General features: G+C 34.9%; 3 protein-coding genes across 6 annotated transcripts; all 3 read left to right on the forward strand.

Moving 5' to 3' along the window:
* The first annotated feature begins 3,660 nt into the window (after window positions 1–3,660).
* LOC105222937 (rRNA 2'-O-methyltransferase fibrillarin) lies at window positions 3,661–9,162 on the forward strand. 4 transcript variants are annotated; one of them, XR_007422671.1, is made up of 3 exons: window positions 3,661–3,675; window positions 3,735–4,021; window positions 4,163–4,436. XR_007422671.1 is itself a non-coding variant. In XM_049455726.1 (2 exons), exons 1-2 carry the CDS (start codon window positions 3,895–3,897, stop codon window positions 9,043–9,045), a joined length of 285 nt encoding a protein of 94 aa, XP_049311683.1. In that variant the 5' UTR covers window positions 3,811–3,894; the 3' UTR covers window positions 9,046–9,162. The 4 variants fall into 4 exon arrangements, 3 of the variants coding, with proteins under 3 accessions (XP_049311683.1, XP_019844749.2, XP_049311684.1); XM_049455726.1 differs by lacking the exons at window positions 3,661–3,675; window positions 4,163–4,436 and adding an exon at window positions 8,888–9,162 and having other exon boundaries at window positions 3,811–4,021; XM_019989190.2 differs by lacking the exon at window positions 3,661–3,675 and having other exon boundaries at window positions 3,861–4,021.
* LOC125778378 (uncharacterized) lies at window positions 6,408–8,367 on the forward strand. Its single transcript, XM_049455702.1, has 2 exons — window positions 6,408–6,497; window positions 6,561–8,367. Exon 2 carries the CDS (start codon window positions 7,051–7,053, stop codon window positions 8,044–8,046), a length of 996 nt encoding a protein of 331 aa, XP_049311659.1. The 5' UTR covers window positions 6,408–6,497; window positions 6,561–7,050; the 3' UTR covers window positions 8,047–8,367.
* Window positions 9,163–11,764: 2,602 nt separating the features above from the next.
* Window positions 11,765–12,362, forward strand: LOC105222935 (rRNA 2'-O-methyltransferase fibrillarin). Its single transcript, XM_011200507.4, has 2 exons — window positions 11,765–11,924; window positions 11,986–12,362. Exons 1-2 carry the CDS (start codon window positions 11,870–11,872, stop codon window positions 12,177–12,179), a joined length of 249 nt encoding a protein of 82 aa, XP_011198809.1. The 5' UTR covers window positions 11,765–11,869; the 3' UTR covers window positions 12,180–12,362.
* The last annotated feature ends 4,403 nt before the right edge of the window (window positions 12,363–16,765 follow it).

The following is a 16,765-nucleotide window of genomic DNA, read 5'->3' on the forward strand; positions in this document are numbered from 1 at the left end:
GAGAATCACGTTAAACGCCATGAGTGCTAAGTACCCGTCGTGCTACGAAGCTGTGTTCCTTTGCATTCACCCGAAAGGTCCCAAAATGTCGCAATCAGCGGCTGCTAAATATATGAGAAAGTAAAGAAAGGCATTTGTATAGAAGTGGATACAGCGATATATCTTTACTGGCGTAGACACCGCTTACGCGATTATAGCAGCGATATATAGTAGATATAAATGTCGATGATTTACCAGAACGTGGTTCGATGGGAAAAGTGAACAAAAAAGATGAAAAAAGAATAGTGAATCTACTTTCGTGGTATCCTGCTTTAACAATGCGGCAAGGACAAGCAAAATGAACGGCAAAAGGTTTAGATATATCCTACGAAACTATCCGAATCCTTCTTCATACTCATGATCTGATATGACGCAATACAATGAAAAAGCCTCTGTTGACTGAAAAACTTGTGACAAAGCGACTCGCTTGGGCGCATGAGAATATTGAGAGATTTTGAAAATGTCATTTTTACTGATGAATGTTCTACATGGGCACGTTCTGTTCTCACGCGAGCCTGGTCAACTTCCACCAATAGGCGTGTTCAGCGGACCGTAAAACATGGAATAAAGGTGCATCCTTGGGACTGCTTCTCAAAGCAGTGATTCGGCACTTTATACCTCTTTACTGACAACATAAATGCCGAGAAAATGATAAAAATCTACAAAAAGGCTTTACTGCAGGAGGACAACGATACTAAACAACGCAGCAAGCTCTGTACTCATTGGAAAACTCAATCTGGCATCGTTACATTGGATTGTCCGTCGCAGTCGCCCGATGCAAACCCTATTGAAAATGTGTGGACATATGTATATTAAACAGAAGCTTCGTGGAAGACGCACATACACTTTGAAGCAGTTGTCTTACGGAATTCGTCGGATCTGGAGATCCTTGCCACTAGAATACCCCGTCAAATTAGTAGAAAGCATGCCTCGGAGATGCCAGGCAATTATCGACGCTGGTGGTGACTGGACATATTATTGCATTATTAAATTGCATCATTGTTTGTAATGTGTACAATGTATATATAATTTTGAAAGTTTCATAAAATAATTTTTTTTATAAATTAACACGAGCACGCTCTTACTTGACAGACTGTAGTTGTCTGATCTGTACAAGTTCTTTTTAGATTGGAGCGCTGTCTTTGATAATAATCTTTGCCAAATTTCTTGAAAAACTTTGAAAATAAAAGCGTGTTCTACCGGTCAGTTCGTAAAGCTATATGTTATAGTTGTCCGATATCGGCGGTACAGATAAATAAGCAGTTTCTTGGTGAGGAAAGGATTACAGGCCATTATCTCAAAAACTACAGAACTGTTCGCGTATATACAGACGGAGAGGCAGATAAACGCACATGGTTAAATCGACTCAGCTCGTCATGTAAATCATTTATGTATGTATGTATGTATATAAAATTTAGCATTGAATTTGATCATGAAAACTGCGCTATAATTTGTACTTATGATCCATTCCCTAAATTCTTTGTTCTATGAACACATCATAAAATATAAAATGTATTTTAAATATAAGTACTTATGTATGCCTTCATTGCCATCTATTTGCTAGGTGCGAATATTTTACTTCTCGTCATTAATATGAGTTCCAAATATTGGAATGACCGAATATAAACCGGAGAGTAAATGTAATATTTAGAAAAATGACTTAACTAACAACATCTACAACAATACATTTACATACTATGTCAGAATATATAAATATACTTTAGCAATATTATATAATATATTGGAAGGATATACAATCGCTTTTTTGAGATGCAGGTGCAAACATTATTAGTTCTTTTTCGATATTTTTATTGATCCTTTATTTATATATTGTAAAGAGAAGCGAAGCAAGTACATATGTACTTATTTTCAAATATCTTGGAAATGTCAAGAAAATCTGTTACATGAAAATTTGTTTCAAATTGGTCCAGTAGTTGCTGAGATTGTATGGATTTCAAATTTTAATACTAATGCATAACTAAGTAAACTTGTTGTCCAATTTTTGTAATTACGCCTTGCATGAGACGTGAGTTTGGCTATTAGACGATTTGACACAATTACGCTATCAAAAAGATAATTTTTTTTCACTTAGTTTGGTTAATATGACTTTAATATCAGAAACGGACACATTCCCGCTTCTTGAAATATATTTTAACCGCAGCTGCTCTTCTTTGCTGTGATCAGTTCGTAGATTAATTTATGACTTATGGGATGTGTTCAAAAAGAACTGACGCTTTGGATTTTTGAAAAGGAAATATTTTTTAACTTTTCTTTTTTTTCATTATGCGCTTTTGCCAGCGCTTCTTCCAATCGTCGAAACAATTTTCAAAGTCGATTTTTGGGATATCCATTAGCTCTTTCCACAATGCGCTTTTAATGTCATATATGTACATATGTTTGTAAAATGACAACCATTTAGGGTTCACTTTATTTTTGGAAATAGGAAAAGATCACGCGGAGTCATGTCTGCCAAATATTTGCGAACAAATTCTTTACTTTACTATTTCTTTAACAAACGGTGGCAGACAAAGTAAGCAAGAAGTACAGCTGAAAACTGGGACTGGTTTTTGGAGAACATGCGTAAATCCGCAACGATGAAACGAGATTGCAATATTATAAAGGTTAAATAAAATTTAACTCAAGGTGGCAACACTTTTACATACCTATTGCACATATTTGGATGAAGCTTGATAAACATATTCCTTTCAGTCTGAGGAAGTTATTACTGCAGGTGGATTGTGTCAGACTATTGCTACAACCAAAAATTACCGCTACTAAAAAATTGTAAAGAGCTGCAAGTAAGTCGCAAATCTATCTTTAACAAAAAAGATATATTATCTTACAAACTGCTAAACATCTATCAACCAAATTTTGTGGATATATTGAATTTTAGCATATCCTTGATACATTTCAAAGGTTGTCAAAAACTTAAAAGTGCGATAACTGTCTAGATTTAATAGAAATCCTCAAAATAACGAATCGCCTAAGTGATTATGGTTGACTTTAAACCGAAAAGTCGGCTGACTACTTCCTCTAGTTCCCATGTGCTTAAAATAATGTAATGATTTAGAAATTCGAACCGTTTTTATAGGGTATAAAGTAGAGATATCTTAAACATTGAGTCAACCCTTACTGTAGTTTGGTGTCAAAAATCATTGAAATCGAAATCTCAGTGACCACATATGGCTTTACTTATTCTGTTTGATTTTGTACCAAATAATTGAGTCAATATGTTCCTCTATGGATAATAGATGACTTATTTTATTGGTACTGTTTAAACTTCATTTATTCCTCTCACCCCATATACCCAATATAATGATTTATGTTTATGTAATTTAATAATAAATGTTCTATTTATAAACGACATTTTTCCTTATAAAGACTTGCAGACACGTGGAAATATTTCCTCACCTTAAATTCAATCAAATGAGACTTCGGCTTTGCTATAAAGTTTAGCTGACATTTTTGATCATTACAAACCGAGAACGAATATATGTAATATGTATTCAGATGCACCCCCACATAGCGCTTTCTTACTCGTTATTTTGCATTTTCGCTGTCAATCTATATGCAGCACCTTTGTACCTCTTTCCGGTGAAAATCGGAGAGTATGCTTCATCAATCACTTAGACATAAGTATGTGTCCATATAACTATAAGTATATACTATATATGCATTTGTTTTCAATTATTTAGGTAAAAAACCAATAACTTACATATACATATGTATTTATATATACTTCTGTATATGGACGTGTGTATGTCTAGACTGTTGTTATCGCTACGCGTTTAAGAGCGCATCAAAACACCGGGTCAAGTTTATTGTCTCAGCTGCTTTTGCGACGAAGCTGAAAACATGATATTCCTACCGAGTATAAATATCAGGCCTGAATGTTCTTTCAGACATTGCAGTTTCAGTATTTGCAACATGAAGTTCTTCGCTCTCTTTGCTTTTGTCCTGGCCTTAGTGGCGATGGCTATGGGTGAGTTACAGGATTCGGTTAAATATTATATTAAAGAAACAAGACTACATGCATATAAACACGTACATACTCGTACATATATTATATATTCATGTTATCGACTTTCCGATTAATTACAAATACTTTTTCTTCTCTTTACAGCCATGCCTGAACCTCTGCCCGGTGGTGGCGGCGGCGGCGGTGGCGGTGGTGGTCTCACCTTTGAAGAACTCGGTGGAGGCGGCGGCGGCGGTGGTGGCGGTGGTCTCAACCTTGAACTTGGCGGAGGCGGTGGTGGTGGCGGCGGCGGTGGCAAGTAAAGCGCACAACCCCAAAGGACATAGTTTAACACATTGTTAATTAATTTTACTGTTTGGCCCAAGGATTTAGAACAAATTATTACATTAATAAATCTAATTTGATAAACAAAATATAATGTGTGCTTTTGTTGTTTCTTAGTATGATATTATTAAGTAATTTGCAGTTGAGCAGTTAAAATGCTATTTCGTAAAGTAGAAGCCTTCCGTAGTTCCTTTACTTTGAAGGAGATTAATTCTATACGGAATAATAATATAATGCAAAGGATATGGTTAGATACAAAATATTATATATACACAAAAACATATGTGTACAAAAGTATGGTATCTATGGTTCTCCTCCTACAATGAGTTACTTTATAAACTTCATAATGATAAACCGAAAGTTAATTAATTAAAACAATTACAAACAATAAAATGAACTATCCAAAAATAACCTCAGCAAGGACCAGATTTATGGATCAACTAGAAAGGGTATTAGTATAAGGATGATGCCTGAAGTAAGTATTTCAGCTATTGGCCGTATGCTTTTAATAAATTCATTATTATAACAGAATATTTTCCTGTTTTTTATTAAAGCGAAAACATTTGAGGATTTTTTTTTTCGAGAGGGTTCACTGATTAAGTTGCAGTGGGGTAGTTCCGGATATTTTCATGTTTTAATATCGAGAATAACAACTTAAATACCTTTATGTGGGGTTCCTTAATTTCATTATTCAGTTCCACTGAAATATGTAATCATACCAATGGATACAGTGGTCATTTCTATATTATTATACTTATGTATATTATGGAAGCATTTTAGAGACAATCAAAACATTGCGAAATGTTATCTCAATTGAAGTGAAGATGTTCTTCTTCTTCTAAGTCTTAGAAGCACAAATAAAATACGAAATAAAACGTAGTTAAGACCGCTTCATTAAACTGTTTTTAATTACACATTTTTACTACGATCCCGTGTACCAAGTTCATGTTTTCAGATTAATGTATGTATGACTTAGTTATCGGTTTATACTCTTTCAACATGATTAACACAGTACCATAGTATATTACTGCTTTGTGGAGCTAACGATTCTTAGTAATACCTAAAACTAATCGATGAGTTCTAGTTGTATAAATGATCGGGGTGACGAAACGGAAGCTAAAACTTGAGTAAAAATTAAGATAACATACCATATTCTCACTTCAGGGGTGGAATCTACAGATTGGATTGGATTATTGAACAACCTGGTGTGTTGATGAAACCTGGAACTTGGTAATGTAGATTAGCAGAATTGAACCATTGCCTATTCTACAAAACGTCATTAATCAAGAACATATAAAGCGATTCACCTAAGCTCCACAATAAGATACAAAACAAAAGATTTTTTAATGTTGGCGGGGCTCTGCTCTATAATAGGTAATTTTCATACACATAGGATCTCCTTAACCAGAAAGCAAAAAGAACCAAATTTGCTCAGAAAAAATTTCAGTTTTTTACTTTTCGGTATACAATTCAAATACCAATGAATAAATCGAGATTTAACTCTGCTAAATAGTATTATGTATTAAGGTTTGTCATCTTAACTTTAAAAATTGTTCAAATCGGCTCATAACATTCAACCTCCCTTATATTCAGCATGTGGACCCATTTGCATAAGGTTCTTTATTCCCAAAATTATCGATAAATCCGTAAGATGTATTATTAAAATTCCAAAAGATTTTATTTTCTGTTAAAAGTTTGTCTTGTGTTAAAACTGGATAAAATCGGTGTTTTCTTGTACCTAAAGTAGATAAAATCGGGTGAATACTTCTGCTAGCCGCACCTACTATTATGATTTTTAAACTTTTAGTTGAAATTCATAAGGCATCCTTTCTGGTAATAACATTGGATCAATACCACCCCTCATATACATACCTAATATATAAGTTTTGAAAGTTTGGCTTAATACCGTATATATCGGTTATTTAATATCGAACAGCTTTATATTAAGATTGATAAATGAAGAATGCACCGCGACCTTAGGTCTATTGGACTTTTTGGACTTTCCACATGACTTAAAACCATTTATGTATGTCGGCGTACAAGCGTGAAATTTTAAGTAAATTACACTGTCCAACAGCATTTTTGGAACAGAATAGCGACCCTATAATTCTGAAAGGGTATGTTGAGTAGATCATTTTTGTAGAATAAACTTATGGTCCAGCACGTCTGAGTTTTTTTTTACAGTGGGTCAAAGTTTTCATTTTTTGGTCGAAGGGAGCATTATACTATATGAAAAAAATGTTGTAAGTTAATGTCTGAGAGAATTCTTATGGTCAGAGTTGTATTGTGGAATTGTATGAGGATTATTTTTGTGGAAGATCTTAACCCTCTAACTGGTTTCTTTATGGGTCAATTTGACCATTTTTTCGAGAAAATCAAAAAATATCCTTTAAAAAAGAACATTTAAGGATTAAAATATTCTACGAAAATGTTTGGCGGAAAATTTCAGGAGGGGTCACCAAAGACACCATTGTTGTAAATAAAGCTCTTTACGATTGATAAAAAAATTACACGCCAACATATACAAAGTAGGTGAAAACGTCGTCAAGTTCGGCCGGGCCAAACACTGAGTTCTCGCGTCTAGTCAGCTGTGACTTACAAATCGGGTGTGATAAAATTAAGCATAATTGACTTACTAAGCAGTTCATATCGGGTGTGATTTTTACTAAACTTAATATAAAAAAAGAACAATTAAAGCTTAAATAAGCATGGCGGATTCTGTTTGCAAATTAAGAGATTGGTTTTGTTTTATTTGTGGACATTTTACGCACCTTCAAAGCAGAAGAAAGATATTCCCTACAATTGAAGAACCATATTTTCTTTTCTTTGGAATACGATTTTTATGTGAAGCTTGGATACCAAAAACTGTATGTACTACTTGCGAAAGTGGTCTTTTGACCTGGTACAAAGGCGGTACTAAGGCGCTGCCATTTTCTGCGCCTATTACATGGATTGAACCTGAAAATCACAAATCAGATACATGCTATTTCTGCGTAAATTACAAATTTGGTAGAAGCCAAAGGCACTACGCGATAATGACATACGAAGCAACAAATAATGTCATTTTACCAGAAGTGCGCTGTGAAGGTGTTCCGGTGCCTCAACCGCCTACACATACATTTTCGGCCAATATGACATACGCCAATACAGAAGTAACAGCGGCGGTTGAAAACATATCAGATATAAGTTACTTGCCTCCTGGTGGTTTAAACATATGTCCTAATTTGATAGACCAAACTTATTTTGAAGATCTTGTAAGAGATTTAGGACTAACAAAAGAGAAAGCTGAAATATTATGTTCCAGATTGAAAAACAGGAATTTGATAAAAGCCGATGTAAAAGTTACATCGCCAAGAAAAAGACACGCCGATTTGGAAAGTTATTTTAAAAAATCAGAAGAACTTGTATACTTTTGCAGTATTGAAGAGGTTCTAAAATATCTAAAGCTTCCACTGGACTCTTCCGCTTGGCGACTATTTATAGATAGTTCAAAACACAGCTTCAAAGCAGTTTTACTGCACAATGGAAATCAGCATCCATCAATACCGGTTGCGTATTCCACAAAAAAGGAGGAAACATACGCAAATATTTCAAATCTCTTAAATAAAATTGAATACTATAAATATAAATGGGAAGTATGCGCAGACTTCAAAATGATTGCAATATTGACTGGAATGCAAACAGGATACACAAAATATATGTGATTTTCTCGAAAAAAGGGTCAAATTGACCCATAAAGAAACCAGTTAGAGGGTTAAGATCTTCCACAAAAATAATCCTCATACAATTCCACAATACAACTCTGACTATAAGAATTCTCTCAGACATTAACTTACAACATTTTTTTCATATAGTATAATGCTCCCTTCGACCAAAAAATGAAAATTTTGACCCACTGTAAAAAAAAACTCAGACGTGCTGGACCATAAGTTTATTCTACAAAAATGATCTACTCAACATACCCTTTCAGAATTATAGGGTCGCAATTCTGTTCCATTCAAAAAGTCTTCATTTGTTGGACAGTGTTATTACAAAATTTATTGAACAAATATATTTGATCTCTTCATAGCACTTTCTAACATTGTTATTTTGTTTGTACATCTTTCCGGTGAAAATAGAAAAGCAAAATCAGTTATGCGTATACATACATACATAGGTATGTATGTTCATGCATATACATATATACTTTTCCATACGGACATGTACATAAGTATGTATGAATCTGTAGTTATCGCTACTCGTTTAAGAGCGCATCAAAACACCGGGTCAAGTTTATTGCGTCAGCTACTTTTGGTACGAAGCTGAGCGGCATTATGCCGAGTATAAATATTGGCCCTAACTGTTTTTCCAGACATTGCAGCTTCAATATTTGCAACATGAAGTTCTTCGCTCTCTTTGCTTTCGTCCTGGCCTTAGTGGCGATGGTTGTGGGTGAGTTACAGGATTCGGTTACAAATTAACGAAGCAGCAATACATACATACATATTATACATTCAAATAAAAAACTTTTCGTTTATTTACAAATACTTCTTATTTGCTTTACAGCCATGCCTGAACCTCTGCCTGGTGGTGGCGGCGGCGGCGGTGGCGGTGGTGGTCTCACCTTTGAAGAGCTCGGTGGAGGCGGCGGAGGCGGTGGTGGCGGTGGCCTCAACCTTGAACTTGGCGGAGGTGGCGGCGGCGGTGGTGGCGGTGGTAAATAAATCGCGCAGCCATTAAGGACATAATTTAATATATTGTTAATTGTTTTGATAGTTTGGAGCAGTGTTTTGAACAATTTTTAAAATATTATAATAAATCCAATTTGTGACCACAAAAAATTTTTGAATTTTTTATTACACCATAAAAAGGATATATCAAGCCTAAAAGCAAACTCTGGAGATACTTTAAAGTATATGCTATATAAATGATTAGCGCGACGAACTGCGTCGATTTTTCCATGTCCGTCTGACAGTATAAGTATGTACAAATGTGTGAACTAACCCCTTAATTTTCGAGATAACAGAAGTTTGAGCACATCCTTTTCTCTGAGAGACTACTCAGCCGACGATAATGGTTCAATATAATTGCTATACGAATAAAAATCTTTTTATTCGACCAAGATTTCTTTACGAAATTTGGACAAAATTATTACCAAAGACAGTTGAATAACATCCAAACATATTGTTCAGATCGGTTTACTATGACAAATTATACATTTGTAGTAGTACGTATACAAACTCTACGATCAAAATAAAGTTAATATGTGGAAAGGGTTTCTGTATGACAAGACTTCTGCACGAAATTCGGCCGAGATTATAGTCAAAGACAGTTCATTGTGCTTTCTAGGTTCAGTGCAGCCGAACTTAAGGTTTTTCGTTTTTGTTTTTTATTTACGGTCTGCAATTGAAATATACTGGAAATGGAGATCCTAAACTGTTTATGCAGCCTTCCCAAGTGGTTTTAGAGAATACACTGCGATTATTGCTGTTGCCTCTCAGGATTCAAACTTTTCATTCCTTTTAGAACAGAGAAACATTTTCCTGTGCATTTAAAAAATATTTATTCATATATTGTGCAAACTTAAATACACGTTATTTAACGGTTACTATATATTTGCATAAATGACCCGAATGATTAACTAAACTTTCATAATCGCAATCATAACCTTAATCGACTCAAAGCGCATCCCTTGAAAGTAATTTTTGAGATAAATAATTATGTTGTTGATAGAAACATTTTCTTACTTTCTTCATATGAATCTCAAAGGGACTACACCAGTACCCGATAAAGTAATAATCGTTATGTGAGTTAGGAGCAGTCCCGTTTTAAACCATCTGTTCTAGTCCAGAGTTTATAGCGTCAAGAATCTTTCCCATGTCAATAAACTCCAATATTAAAATTAATGTTGCCGCAAACTCATTATAGAAAATGGAATTATAATTCGAATCTTATTTTATCATTTATTAAGTGTGTTCGTAGAATCTGATATTTTCCAGAAAAAGTGAAATTGAAAATAATTGAAATAATGAACGAAATTGGTACTAGGAAGATGAAAAAAGTTCGATAACGTTTTAATAGATAATTTTTGATGAGTTCCCCTTCAAAGCAGATTTCAATGTTAAAAAACACTGAGATGAGATGAGTATGGCTAAATGTTTGAATACTGTGTTCCAAAAATAGTTTACCAAAGGATTTATGAGGTGTTTCTGAAGAACGCGTCGCAGCAAATGTTGTTAGGTTGATATACAAAACGGTACTCGAAAATTATAAATTACCTTCCCATATCTACCATAAAATATTAATTGCTACCTTTTTCCAAATTTGAAAGCCATTCCGAAATAGAACTCAACATTAAAAAACCAGTAGATATTAAAGACTTCTCCCAACATACATACATATAACTAGTAGAACTCAGTAGTAAGACAACAAACAGTTTTTAACAATATTCATATATGTATGTATGTACATAAGGTGATTAGCCTTCTGCATCCGAGCCTAGTTCCGGGGCTGCCGGTTTCGCCCCTAGACAGGCAATGGCGTAGGAATTTCCTCCTCGCAGGTGCTAAGGTTATACCGCCTTTTCTCGGTCGACAGAGCCTCGTTTGTAGTGAACAGGGGTACCGCGCGAAGGTGAGATTGACCTTTGGGAGGGATAGGCTATATGTATGTATTTTCGCTTCACATTTTTGGTATTAGCTGAATGGGACCCCCCCATACCTTATACCGATATAATAATATGAATCGGTTGTAAAATTGTGTAAACATTGAAGTCGCAATTTATTAATATCACGTGTTTACATACAATATTTTTTCCATTGAAATTTCGCATTTTGTTTTCAGTTCAAAATTCTGCGTAAATACAACAAGATCGTTGACCCAGTTTCAACATTTGTATGTACATACATATACTTATGTACATATATTTTATTAATAAATGTTTTGAAATATAATTGCGCATAGTTATTACATAATTGCGTTCTTAGAATGCGCGTCATTTAGATTTGCACAACGGAGATTAAGCTAATTAATAAATGTTGCATTTGGTGTTAATTTCTTATCAGCCACGACCTTTTCGGCGCAAATAGTTGACTTAGACATACATACATATTTCTACTATGAACTCGTATTATTGTAACGTGCTGTACTCGTATATGAATATTCGTACTTTGAATTTTAGTTGTTTATTGTCGAGATTGTTTTGGATTTTCCAGTGACACTAAAGAGCAGTGAGGTGATAATTGCACACATGTCTTATCACAATAAGTTTTCCCTTTGCCTCGTTCATCTTGTGCCGCAGCGTCAATTGATCGCCACAAGTATGAATTTATTTGCATGTGTATGGTTGTGTTCGTTATTGTAGCACATTGCACCGCTTCGGAGCGTTTACCGCAATTGAATAACCCTACGAAAGTTCCCCGATCGCTTTGAACTCATGTGTTTTCCATAATGAAAACCGAAGCTCATCTGTGGTTGTATATAAAGGGCCGGTGCTATATAAAACATCGTATCACTTCAGCCAGGGTAACGCAAAATTAACAAGTGAAAATGAAGATCCAATTACTGTTAGTTGTTTTAATCGCTGTGTTGGCGTTGGTTAAGGGTAAGATTTCCAATAAATTCTAAAGCACCCTTTATAAACAATTTGTTGCAATTTTATATAGGCGTACCAGTGCCAGGAGGCGGTGGCGGTGGCGGCGGCGGCGGTGGTGGTCGAGGTTGCAATTGTGAACGTGGTGGCGGTGGAGGAGGTGGCGGCGGCGGTGGTGGTGGTTGGGGTAATGGCCCTGGCGGTCCAGGTGGAGCAGGTGGTCCGGATTGCGTAAGACCTTCTTGGATGCCTCCGTGTCCGCCATAAATTCATCGTTCGTAATTCTTAATCCAAAGAAAATAATATAGCGCTGTTATACCTCCGAATCAGTCCTAATTAGAGACACATTTAGTATAAGGTCCTTCCACATCTGTATATATAGTATACACTGTATATAGAAATGTAAACCAAAAGCTTTATTTAAAATTAAATTATTATTTAAAAAATAAATCAGAATGTATGTATGTAGATTGTAATTTTCTGGTTATTGCTTTTTCACTATACATACTTACATTCGTACATATGTGTTTCTAAAGGCAAATACGTGTTAAGATTTTTGTAGCGCTCCAAGAAGAAGTGATAAAGGGTTTAATCATCCGAAGCACGGTTCAGGTTGACTTTATACCCAAACGAAGAATAAAGTGTCTTCATTTTATTGAAATAGCATAATCGATATTTAACACACTTCAGACTTCTCGTAACGGGTGCGATCTGTTTTTTGAGCTCCATATTCAAGTCGAATGAGATAAACCTTTTTATCACAAAGTTGAAAAATTTTAATGGTTGCTATTCATGTATTTGAACCAGTGCTGCTTCATGGATGCAATTTGCTGAAGTTTTAAGGCATTTCGTTCATTAGGTAATGTAGGAGAGCAGTCGTAGTTGTTAGTAGTACGTTATATTCCCAAAATTTCTGCACTAACTTAAAAAATATCAAGATGTTGGTGTTACATCATCTGCTACCAAAATCCAGGAAAAGGACATCGACCGATCCTGTGAATCTTTTAAATTTGTACTAAAAGAAGTAAAAACGTAAACGTCGTCTACGCCGAAGCAATAATACACTTGACAGATACAAAAAAATTCCTTACAAGAACTTAATTTCGATTACACAGTTTGTATGGAAGCTATATGCTATAGTAGTCCTATCTGAAAACTTTCTTCGGAGATTGTATGTATTATTGCCTTAGACAATAATCCTTACTAAATTTTGTGAAGACATCTCGTTAAATGAAAATATTTTTCATGCAAGCACTTGAATCCGAACGTTCAGTTTGTAATGCTGAACTGTTCCGATCTGAACGATTTCTTTAGAGATTGCACTATTGCTGTAGGCTATGATTCTTGTCGATATTGTGGATATAGCCTGTCAAATGAAACAGTTTTCCATGCAAGTACTTGATTACGATTGTTCAGTTTGTTTGGCAGCTACTTACATACATACATACGTACATATGTATATGCTATAGCGGTCCGATATCGGCGGTGCCGTGGGCTTTAATCTTTCACACAATACGCTCGATAGAACCTTATACGCGACGTTGAGGAGGCTTATCCCCCGGTAATTGCCGCAGATTGTGGGGTCATCTTTTTGTGGATTGCAGAGCACACTTAATAATAATTCAAAAAGAACTGAAGCTGTTACATACATATGTACATATATCATTCACAGGTATATTTCTATATGTGTATATTTATACAGATGTAAAAAAAGCTTAAATCTTGATTTTAATCGGGTTTGAATTATTTGTTTGGAAATTGTATCGTTAGCTACAACACGAATTACCTAAGGTAAGAAACCTCCTCCATATGGTACAGTTCACGTAGTGAAGGGATATAAAATGGATGTGTTGTTGGGAATTTTATTAAAATCGAAAGGCATTAGCAAAACCCTTAATACGGGGGTGTCTTATAGAGGCTATTTTGGAACAATATTTAGATACTTGGAAAAAGCGCAACTGTAGTTTAGCACAAAGGATCGCAGTAGCAAGAAACACCTGTGGGCTAAAATTAAAAAAAAAGAGTGACCCAGACCTCTTATAGGTTTAATTTAAATATTTCTCAAACCTAAAATAACCGAATTCGCTGAAGGGTGTACTCTGGTCTAGAAATTTAAAAAAATCGATTTTTTTTTTATATTCTCAAAGTTTAACTATTCAAGAATATGTGTATAAGAAGATTTTTCAAAATTCAAATTATTTTCGGAGATATAGGCATTATTCTGACCCGGCATCCATACTGGTTCGGCCGGAAAGGCTTTACGCGAAACTTTAAATGCGTTTTTCTCAAAACTGACTTTTTCGGAACGATACCCACGATTTCTCAGGTTGTACTGGGCCGATTTACTTGAAATTTTTATAGAGTTTTCTTTATAGGCTTGTCTATGGTTGGAACTAGCCCCATCCCCAAATTTGTATTTTTATTATTTTTAAAAAATTCGAAATAGTCAGAAAAAGTAATCTAAAAAAACTTTTTTTTCAGGCAGTCGCCATTTTGAGAAACATTTTTTCCCCACTTTTCCGTAGTTCCGGCCATTGCGACATTATTATAGATTAACAATCTTTTTTTTTTTGGTTTCAGATAACTAGTAGGGTTGAAATTATGGGTATGGCCACGTGGAAATTTTTAGAGACCCCCCACTTCGTCAGCTCATAATTTTTGAAATTTTTTACTTTTTTAGTTTTTATTTTTTTTCTGTACTCTTCTAAAATTAACAAATAACTAGTATAAAAATGGATTGTCAAAATATTAATTGCTTTTTTTTACGACACTTTAAAAATTACCTGAAATTCATGCTTCCAGACCAGAATACCCCCTGAAGGTAAATTTTATAAGAACACTTATCGACAGTCTGAAAATGAATGAAATCGGATCATAACCCCGCTCACTGCTACATAATGGTATTGCTAAAAGCGTGATAAGTATATAAATAAGAAAAAACTTCAGAAACATTAGATTTTACCATCGAGATGGTATTAGACAGCTTTACAAGAGCCGTGAGAAAATTGCATAATGGTCGTGGCCGCGCACTTTTTTAGATGAAATCACATCCCCTAGGTACCGAATATGCAGACCCCAGTATCTACATACATGGTGCGTTCCAAAGTAAACAGAACTTAAAAAAAAAAGAACAAATGGGTTTTTCGGCAAAATCAATTTATTTTATTCAAAATAGTGTCCTTCTGCTGCAATACAGCTTTTTGCACGGTCCAAAAGCACGAGTGTTTTAGCTCGTTGGCTGGTATGGCCGCCAGTATGCCGGTTGCAAGCCTTTTGAATGGCCTCTACGGCCTTTCCTTTCATGGGCAAATGCATTTTTCCGAAACGAAAGAAGACGCACGGTGCTATTTCAGGTGAATACGGGGAGTGGTTAATGGTTAAGATGTGATTTTTTGTCAAATAATTGTCCTTCGAATGTTGGATTCTGAGCAACTTTTGGTCGTCAGTCAATTTGGGCGGAACCTTTAACTCTTTAACTGGGCGGTGACGATGGTAATAGTGCGAGCTAAAAATTGTGGTTACTTAATTGTATTAATGTAATAATTATATTATTTACTCTACTAAACATTAGTTTGTAAAAAACCGGCATCTTTAAACTGAAATACTCAGAATTTGTGGGTAGTTTTAATTAATATCCATACATACTTACATAGTATATATTTCATTACAGCTTAAGTGTAAATTAAGCTTTAGTATATGGGTCAAGAAATCAGATTCTCCGAACTGTCTAGCAATTGAATTGTTACTGGTTTTCCGCCCAACATACATACATATAAGTATGTACAGACATACATACATGTAGTATAGTTATATGTAGACATGTGAGTACATATATATACATACATACATATGTATAAATGCAGCAGTGAGGGCATTGCGGTCAGTGGGCTAACCAAGCTGTGTCTGATTTTGTTTATCTGAACCCACCTCGGGGGAACTACAAAAACCAATCGCAAGAAAGTTGTAAACAATAATTAGCATTTGTATAAATAAAATGCTTACTGCGTATTCTCCGAAGCAAATCAACATACTCGCATATGTTTCCACATAAAATTGTGTTTATATTAAAAACAATTGCGACTCAAAACTCAATATGCTGAGTATTTAAAAGAACGCTTCTTGCGACTGTTGTTACCTTCCTGATTTGGTTTAAACAACAATAACAAAACTGTTGAGAGGTGTGAATGAACCGGCCCACGCTTATTACTTAGTATATGCTGACACAAGCGGCTATTCACTGAGCTGAACTTGTAAACATGTTGATGCTGATGCAACGGCTAACCATGCGCACATGCGCTCAGGCGCGTTGCTTCGCATTAAACCGGTAATAATATTATTGATTTCATGCAGGTGACATTTACTTACCATACATACTCGTATGTACATACCTACATTCATATGTAAACAAAAAGTTAAATGCTATTCGTATAACTGTAAACGAATAAACACTTAAATGCCCTCTTCAAGCGGGTAATTAATCATACAAATAATTTCACACAGAAGAGACTTGTTTTGCAACAAAAGATTCCCACAAGCACAGAACATTTCATTGTGGACATTGTTGTTACTCATTTCGATTTAAACGCGTTTAATCAACTGTTCTTTTGATTTAAGTTTAAATAAAGTAACAAAATTAAGCGATTGTCACATAATAATGGCTTTTTTGGTATAAGAATAGCAAAAGATCAAAATGAAAAACAAATTTTTTTACAGACCTGTCCTGGCAGATATCATTTCCGCTGTTAAACTCATGATCTATTTGGTTCTGGTAATAGTTACATACATACATACTTATGGGTCTGGCAGTGAAGGAGGACAAGACGAAATATCTCTTCTCATCAAACAAACAGTCG

The sequence above is a fragment of the Bactrocera dorsalis genome, chromosome 4 (genome assembly GCF_023373825.1).
Source record: "Bactrocera dorsalis isolate Fly_Bdor chromosome 4, ASM2337382v1, whole genome shotgun sequence".
NCBI lineage: Eukaryota > Metazoa > Arthropoda > Insecta > Diptera > Tephritidae > Bactrocera > Bactrocera dorsalis.

Coding starts and splice junctions, on each gene's coding strand:
- LOC105222937 (XM_049455726.1), top strand. CDS start 3,895: ATGATATTCCTACCGAGTATAAATATCAGGCCTGAATGTTCTTTCAGA. Junction 4,022..8,887: donor CTTAGTGGCGATGGCTATGG/GTGAGTTACAGG, acceptor TTTGCTTTACAG/CCATGCCTGAACCTCTGCCT.
- LOC125778378 (XM_049455702.1), top strand. CDS start 7,051: ATGGCGGATTCTGTTTGCAAATTAAGAGATTGGTTTTGTTTTATTTGT.
- LOC105222935 (XM_011200507.4), top strand. CDS start 11,870: ATGAAGATCCAATTACTGTTAGTTGTTTTAATCGCTGTGTTGGCGTTG. Junction 11,925..11,985: donor TGTGTTGGCGTTGGTTAAGG/GTAAGATTTCCA, acceptor AATTTTATATAG/GCGTACCAGTGCCAGGAGGC.